The sequence below is a fragment of the Fringilla coelebs genome, assembly GCF_963513975.1.
Source record: "Fringilla coelebs genome assembly, chromosome: 1".
Classification (NCBI taxonomy): Eukaryota; Metazoa; Chordata; class Aves; order Passeriformes; family Fringillidae; genus Fringilla; species Fringilla coelebs.
Window position 1 is genome coordinate 132,491,606 of NC_140028.1, and position 8,865 is coordinate 132,500,470.

Below are 8,865 nucleotides of genomic sequence, written 5' to 3' on the forward strand. Positions count from 1 at the left end.
GCCTCTGTTACTCTTTAATGATTTACAGAAATGTTACCTTGATTTTGACAAAAGGTTAAAAATAAGTAACAAACTGTGCTAAAGAAATTTAATATTCTTGCTGAAATTTAGGTTTAGAATGAAATCTGAAAGTTTTAACCTAAGAGAAATAGCCTCCCAAAACCAAATCAAATAATAAATCCATTTTCTGAATAAAACAAATCTGTGGACATTACTCCTATGACTGGTTTTAAAGCATTTTTATAACTATGTATCTCTGTTTAGTTTATTCTCCAAGCCATTAATCCTCTATATGGATTAAGCTTCTTCGAGACTTTATATATCTGTATCTATATCTATATGAATGAAAAAAATAGGTTTTAATACACACTTTTTTTTGCATGTAAATATCTGCTTCTTTCTTTGCATATGCGTTATCATTTTTGGTAATATGCTTCTCTGTGTCCATCTCGTAGGCACGCCTTACCACAAACTGGTACTAGCTTCCATGGAAAAGGTCTGTGTGACAGCATTTTCTCATGTGTCAGATCTCCCACTCTTCCTTTGCTGGAAAAATCCCACTGACTTCAGTGAGACAAGACACCTAAGACATTAAAGGTTGTCTGTATTCCTATGATATTCTAGTGGAACATCTGCACTATATTAATCCGTAACTACTTTATTAAAAATAGAACCCAGGTACAGACTAAGTACTAAAAGACTAATTGCTGCAAAGAAAACACTCTGCCTTAGTCTGATGGTATGGATGCCAGGCTTTCTAAATATTTACACAACTAACCATCAACAATGGGCCTGTAATAATTGTCTAAATATATATTTACATGTATACAAATTAAAAGCCAAATCCCTTTGCCACTAATAGCAATGAGAGTTTTGCCATTTGCTGTGGTGGAATTAGGGATATGGTCCAATAAAATAGTTTGTCAACTGTTATATTCTTCAGGGGAAAATAGGGTTTCTTCTATCATTTTCTTTTAGAGGACAGCTAAGGGAAAGACAAAATTTAAATAACTCCACTGGATTGATTTTATGTTAAAAGTCTAATGTAAACCTACAAAACAGAAACATTGAGTTAAGGCTTAAAGCTGATTAGTTTCTAGTTTTAAGTGGAAGGGTAAGAAAAGTACAAGGCAAACAATTTCTTTGCAGAGAGAAAGTATATTTTGATTACCTCTTCCTTTTATTGTAAAATCATTCCTCACCACACTATGAGTGGACTCCAAGCATCATTGTTAGCAGGTAAGTCACAAGAACCAAAGCTGAAGTATGGATAAAGCAGCAAGATCATAACACATCAAAGTATCATATACACTGAAGAAATAACTCAGTGTCCTTAGGTGGGCTTTCCTTCCCTATAAAAATCTGATCTATGTAGAACTTCATTCACATGGACACTTAACAATGAGGAAGTATTTGCTTTGGCGGAAGTGGATCGCACATCTGTTTAACTTGGTTTGTGGTTTTTTAACATAAGGTTTCTCTGTGTTGTACAGATGTGAATCAGGTAGCATTCAACTTTTTCCCCCACTGCTGAGGTGTTCAGTGGTCACTCTCTGCTGGGGTGCTTGTTTCATTGACTTTGCCACGCAATCCATCGCTTAGAAGAGCAGGCTTCATTTCTCGACTGGTTTGGTGGGTCTTTTTACTCATTATCAGTCAGCATAAATAATAAATCCAGAAAATGTGCTGTATTTGTTGTTGTTTCCTCCATGTGCTTTTCCTCCATCTAATTTAATGTAAACTTCATCTCCTGGCTCCAGGTGAAGAACCACGCTGTTACTGGCGTAGTCGTAGTTCTGATCAGCATCCTGAGCAATCGCACTAGCTCGAACCTACATAAAATACAGAACCACTGGTTAAGAAAACTCAGGCAATTTTTCCTGCCTGGTGAAATTAAAGCATATCCTCATGAAGTTTTATTCAACATGCATGAGTTGCCACTTTAAACATATATTGTGGTTTATTCCTATGGCAATTGCTTATTTTCTCCTATTGTACTTCTGAAACTAAAGCAATAATATTCTCCTTTCTCAGTCATCTGATGAATACACAACTTCCTCATCTCCTGTAGATGTCTGGAGCCTTTTTATAAATGTATGTAAGAATAGCTGGAGTTGGGAGAACTGCATCACTTTACATTTGGTGTAACTTTTGTATCAGTGGGACAAGTGATTGACAATGTTGAGGATCCACAGGGAGACCCACAGGGAGTCCCCAGGATGGACTTTTTCCAGAGGCAGTTTATTGTCATACTAAGCAATAGGATCATGCTGCAAAAAAGAATACAAGAAGTACACCCCCCCACACACACACGCACACAAGCAGTCTGGGTTTGGAAAAACTGCTGTTACCACAGTTCAGTAAGCAAACATTTAATTTCAATGTGTTTTAAGGATGCACTTTTGAAAAACCACAGGCAAGTCACTATTTGCTGTAAGAGTTTTTTGGAATTTACAAGTCATTGAGGGCTTTTCATTTGCAACTTTCCCTTAAACATACTTTTTTCCCCATTTCTCCATTGATATTCCACTACTGATTAAATTTGACATTTCTGGCAAACTGGAAATAATCTGTAATTTCAAGATATATGTTGGTTTTCAGCAATGAACAGCCCGTGCCATTGTAAGTCTCCAAATCATTTATATATAATTTGACTCTGTTTGGTAAAATATTTAAACGTGGTTGTATGTGATTTATTTCAGTGTAACACGTCATCTGCTTGTTGCTTGTCTTTGTTCTAGCATAGTTACAGAGCAGTAAATGATTTAGTGGCACTGCAAATCTGAACTAAGTAATAATGCATGACTTGGCGTACTATATGTGGGATTTTTTCTGCTCTGAACTGAAAAAATAGGCTATAAGTCACAATTTTCCATGGATTCCTTTCAAAGTTTACATGATAAATTTCCAAATTAAATTTTCATGTGATATGATTTCACATTAATATTGAAATGTTAAAAAGGAGGGGGTTCTTTTACCATGCAGGATCTTATGGCATTATGCAGCTTAAAAATCACAGTAGGTGGAAATTCTTTATGCATCCTGTAAGAACAGTGAGAAAGGCTGCAAAGGCTTGCAAAGCTGTGACAGGCTGCAAATTTAAACTGATACGTGGCATGATGATAAACCCTGACTATTTCAGGACTTCTTGGTCCTGACTTGCCTGGTATTGTTTACAGAGGTGATCTCTTTTGCAGTTTTTTAAGCAAAAATTATTCTAAGTACTGGATGTTTCCTTTGGAATAGTGACTGGCAGGGCAGAGTTGAAGGCTCTGGGCCATTAACCCTGGAAAGACCTTCCAGAGAAAATAATGGACTGAGGTGGTTGCCAGCAGTGGAAATGGAAAGGGCAAGTGGGAAGGAGTGAAAAGGTCACAGACAAGGTACAAAAACTTTCCCAGAGAACTAGTATCTTGCATAATGGTGAGAAAAATGGTTTAAAGGACTTTTCAAATTCACATTTACTTCCTAATGAAATGCTGCTTTGTGGATTTGTATAAAATCTTGTGGATAGTAAGGGAGAATTTGAATTACATCAGTGACAACCTAAGGGAGTCAGAATGTGGACACTGGCTACAACAGCAATGGATATTTCATTTTTAAGATTCTACATAATTCATATTGGCTGGAAAAAAGAAAAATATTCTGGATACTGAGAGTCTAGAAACTAAAATGCAGATGTTAATGCCCTGTGTGTAGCAGCAAAGGTCCTGTATGCTATTCTTGGTGGGTTTACCTTCTTGCTTGGTTAGCCAGAACAATTTCTTTTAAAGCCTGGGAGAACAGTCTCAAATAAATTCTCCTCAAATGAATGGAGTGTACTGCTGCAAGAGGGTAAATGCATCTCAAAATTAAAGCATTATGAGACAATACATGTCACAAGTTCCATGTAAGTTCTTTCATGAAGCTACGCTCTCAGCCTGCACACACATCCCTAAGCTGTGTCACCTCAGCACTTCCCTGTTCAAGCTTGATAACCATTAAAGCAGACAATGTGGTTGGGAACCTTGAGATTTCACATATGTATTGCTTAGGAATGCTTTTTTTTCCCTGTAAGCCATATAGTTTTCAATGTTTCCTTTTTTTCATTGTTAGAGAACACTGGATTTATAATGTTGCCTTTGTCACTCCATTTAACTGCTTACTTCCAAAATTTCTGAGCTTCCTTACAAATATACATAAAGCCTGTCACATCAGCATTTAGTGTGTCAAGTATAAATCCTAATCAATCATTGAGGCATTAAAATTGTGGGTCGATTTTAGACCATTGATGTGCAAGTATTTCCCTAAATATCTTGTATAGTACATACAAATGTACACATAGAACCTCTCTTTAGGTGGGTTTTTTTCTTTCTTCTTTGAATAGCTCTGAGTTTGTCTCATGTCTGGCGCTGGAAGTACCTATATTTGGAAATGGTTAAACCTCAGGTGCAATTGAATATTTGTAATTGGATGCTTCTTTAAAACTCCTGCAACGTATTTATTTTTCAGGGTTCAGGAAAGTAAACACTCTACAACATTATAAATATGAGTAAAAATAGATCAGTTCTTTAAGTAAAATTGTATTTCTCCAGTGAAGAATATTGCTTTTGTAGGAAGATATCAAGGTGAATATATTAGGATGCACTTAGTTTTACTAGTCCTGGTTTATCTGCTGAGACAGTATTTATAGTAGATATTTTCTAATTTTATTAATTGCCGCTGATGTCCTCATTATTCCGTTTTCACAGTCCTTCTGAGGAGCCATAAAGAAAAGGTTAAGTGGCATATCAGATTAATTTACTGGCCGCCGCCGCTCCCGTGTGCGCTGAGCACAAAGGGCCGCCGGCCGGCCGCGCTCGGCTGGGGAGGAGACGCGCGAACGAACGGGGCTGAGCGCGGCCGCCGGGCACGGCGGGGACACGGGGCCGCTGTCCAGTCCTAGGGACACGGCGGGGAGCCGAGCCGTCCCCCAGCCTACCCCGCCGGAGGGCGAACATCCCAGGGAGGGCGGCAGCGCTGGCTCCGGGCTCCCCGAGCGGCCAGCCCGCCCTGCAGCCGCTGCCCGCCGGGACGGCTCGGGCGCTGCGGGACCTGTTGAGCCGCCGCCGCACGGGGGGCCGGGGTACCGGCGGGAGCACCGCGGAGCTCCGGGGACACGGGAACGATTTGGCACCTCACGCTGTATCTGGGCATCCGGAGCGTTGAGGGATGGCGGTGCTTCCTAAGCGCCGGGGAAATTAGTGCCAGCCTAAGCGTGTCTAACTACTCACAGAAGAGGCGCAAAATTGCGAAGGAGGGGTTACAAGGGGGCAATGTAACAGGCTACGTTTATCCTAATTAAAAGGGATGATTCCTCTGTGTTTCAGACGGCAGCATCGCAAGGCCTTTAATTATTTCCGGTGCCTTCATCTTGCCCAGGGGATGCCGACAGACTCGGGCCCGGGCTCTCCGGACGCGCGGTGTGCCTCCCTGGCACGGTCCGTCAGCCGGCACCGGCCCGCCAAGGGCTCAGGTCCGCGGGAGCCGAGCTCGCTCTATTACCAGCTCTCCTGACAGGGAGAAGAAGCCTCGCACCCCTCCGGGGGCTGAGCTTGTCAAGCCCGGCGTTCCGCTGCGTGGGAGCCCCGTCCCGTGCCGTGGCGGCGTTCCTCCCACCCGCCTCACCCTTTCCCAGCACACAGCACCACCCTCTCCTGAGCTCCTCACCGGCCCTGGCTCCCCTTTCTTGCCGGGAACTTTCCCCTCCCCGAGGGAGCGCCGGGCTCTTCTCGCCCCTGCGGGGGCAGCGCTGTTTGTACGCCCGCCCCCCGCTCCCGTCCCGGCGGAGCTGCGGGCAGCGCTCCGCGCCCGGGGCGGTGGCAGGGGCGGGCCGGGGGTGCTCTGCTCGGACTGCGGGCTGGGAGCGGCACCTGCGGCGCGGTTCTCGGAGAGGAGAGCGCGTCGAGTCCGCATTCACCCAGCAGCCCGGGAGGCCTCGGCTCTGCAGAGCACCCGGCCCCTCGGTAGCCTTCGGCACCCGGGGCGGAGCGGGTCGGAGCTCCCCGCAGGTTCCCCGCCAGCTGCGGAGAGGCGGCCGCCGGTCCCCATCGCCCGCCTCCCGCCGCCCGGGCTCGGGCTCCGCTCCCCCGGCACGCACCCGCGCCGCCTCCAGCGGCCGCCCGGCTCCCCCTCCCCGCTCGCTTCCCGCCCTTCCCGCGCCGCTCCGCCCGCTGCCCGCACAGCGTCCGCTCCCTCGGGGAACCCCCCGTCCGCTCCCTCGGGGCCCCCTGCCCTCCTGTCCCCGGCTGTCCCCGGAGCGGCGCCCACCTGGTTGTTCTTGCAGAGGTCGGCCCACATGCTGGTGCCGTCGCCGCCCCGCATGAGCACATGGTAGGTGAAGAAGTAGATGCCGGGGATGGAGCAGGTGAACTTGCCGGTGGTGGGATCGTAGTGGTTACCGAGGTTGGTGACCACGTCGTCGAACTTGAGCACCTCGTAGCCCTCGTGTTGCCGCTTGAGGCCGGCGTAGAAGGCGATTTTGGGGACGGTGCTGTAGGTGGCCGCGCTGATGGCCCCCGCCGCGTTCAGCCCCGGCGCCCCGGGGGGGCCCGGCAGGCCCTGCCGCCCCGGCTCGCCCTTCTCACCCGGCGGCCCCACCGGGCCGGGCGGCCCCGGCTCCCCCGGCGGGCCGCGCGGCCCCGCTTTGCCCGGCCGGCCGGCCTCCCCCTTGGGCCCCTGGATGAAGGTGGGCAGGGACTGCATGAGCCCGCGGTCGGGCGTGGCCGCCGTGCTGGGCGCCTTGGTGCCGCCGTAGGGGTCGCAGACCATGCGGCAGGTGCCGAGCATCTCGTAGTGCGCCGAGGTGCCGGCCGAGCTGACCAGCACCGGGATGAGAATGACCAGCAGCAGCACCATCACCACCCCCAGCGCGCCGGCCGCTATCAGCCGCCGCCTGCTGCCCACCAGCCGGCTCAGCGCAGGGCGATCCTCTTGTCTGCTTTTGGACAAAATCTTGATGGTTGGCGGGGTTCCTCCTTAGAGCCGAAAAAACGCCGAGCCCGCGCGAGCTCGGCTCCCCTGGGGCTCGGCCGCCCTCCCGAGGGCCGCCGGTGTTGCGGGGGATCCCGCGGGTCGCGGCGCTCCGCTGCGGCCGCTGCAGCCGCGGGGCGGGCGAGGGAGCGGAGCGGAGCGGGAGAGGAAGAGCTGCCGCCGCGCCCCGGCCGCCCGCACTTTTATGCTCCCGCTGGCGATCGACTTTTTTTTTTTTGCAGGCTGTGCCAGTCCGAGTCAACTTTCCCTGGAACTTGCCTTTCCTCTCGCGATCGCCCCGCTCGCCTCCTCGCTCTCTCTCTCCCTCCCTCTCTCTCTCTTTTCGCAGAGACGACAGTCCTCAGCGGGGACGCGCCTCCCGGCCGCCCCGGTGCCCGCCGCCCAGTGCCCGCGCCGCCGCGCCGAAGCCGAAGCCGAAGCCGGAGCCGGAGCCGGAGCCGGAGCCGAAGGGAGAGCGGGATCCTGCCCGAGTGCCACCTGCCAGGAGAGGAGGAGGCTGACGAGCGCGCTGGAGCAATTTATAGGCACCCAAAAGCGCAGGGGAAAGGGGAGCTGCTTTGGCATCTCATTCCAGCATCTGCTCTGCTCTTCCCACTCACAGAGAGTTTGGCATTACTCTGGCAGTGTGGGAAATATATATTTTTTTTTTCTTTTCTCCCTCCCCCACCTCTCCCGCAAACGGATGAACAGCGAAATCGTGAGCCTCACTCACTAGCTGCATCTTGTGATGACAGCTCTTTCTGAAGCAGACCGAAAGGAAGAGACGTGCTTAGCAGCCTCTGGGTACCCTTCAGGTCACCGATCGAGAATTAAAAGGTCAATCCACCTCCTGCTTAACGCTTCCCTGAGGCCACTTTGCCATGTTAGCGTTTTCTGGGAAATACCGCTTTAAATGCAGGGATGTTTTACCAATTGTTCAAGTAAAAGTTATTTGAAAATATACCTCCCACAATAATAAAGAGATTAACGGCAATTTCGGATCTCCCTCTTCCTCCTCGTCCCAATTGCAACCACACAGGCAGAAAAGGAAATAGTTTTTCCTGTGAATTAAAATTGACGTGCTCATCACTGGCTACAGTGTTTCCCGGTGTTAAAGCCAGCCGCTGCTCTGCTTGCAAACCGGCACTGAGGGAAAGTGTTCCCTTTTGTTTAGAAGCCAAAGAAAAGTCCGGGGTATATGCAAACCGTCAGATGCTTAAGACCTGATAGAAAGATCTCTTTGGTTTAACTCAGGGGCAGTAAAGCATTTTGTTAAATCTTGGAGGCTGTTTTTTTGTTGTTGTTGCTGTTTTTTAATTTTTTCTTTTTTTTCTTTTTTCTTCTTTTTTTTTTTCTTTGTGCATGAAAGGCTTCTCCTCCTTCTCCTCCCCCAGGGTCTGGTGGGCACCTTTGTGACTGAGTGGGAAGGTGAATGTGCAGTATTAGTGGCAATGTTGCAGAGAAAATATTAAAGAACTTGTCCTGCTTACAGATCTACAAGGTACACAAAGAGCTGTTTAAATAAACAAACAGAATTGATTCCTAAATCATACTTCTGTATTCAGGAGCAATGGACGTCAATCAAAGCTGGGTGACATTTGCCTGTCAATACAGGGATGATGGCTGGAAAGAGTGTGACTTATTACAGCAAGGCAAGAATCAGAAATGAGCAACAGCAGCAAATAGGACAACAACCAAATAATGGCATCTCCAGTGATGATCAGAGGGCTGTGATCTTGTCTTGGATTTTATTAGCACGAATCTGCTCTCCCCTCACCGTTCTCTTTTATTTCTTTTCTATTCCGCAACACAATAAGGTCAAACAAGCAGGCAGTGGGAAACAAAGATTCATTGATTCTTCCTTTTAAGCAGAAA

At 48.3% G+C, this 8,865-nt stretch overlaps 1 protein-coding gene across 1 annotated transcript; it reads right to left on the reverse strand.

Annotated features, from left to right (window-relative positions):
- Nucleotides 1-1,652: 1,652 nt before the first annotated feature.
- C1QL3 (complement C1q like 3) lies at nt 1,653-6,900 on the reverse strand (the record flags this gene model as incomplete). Its single annotated transcript, XM_084221459.1, has 2 exons — nt 6,289-6,900; nt 1,653-1,832 (listed from the first exon to the last, which is right to left on the reverse strand). Exons 1-2 carry the CDS (start codon nt 6,874-6,876, stop codon nt 1,653-1,655), a joined length of 768 nt encoding a protein of 255 aa, XP_084077585.1. The 5' UTR covers nt 6,877-6,900.
- Nucleotides 6,901-8,865: the final 1,965 nt, after the last annotated feature.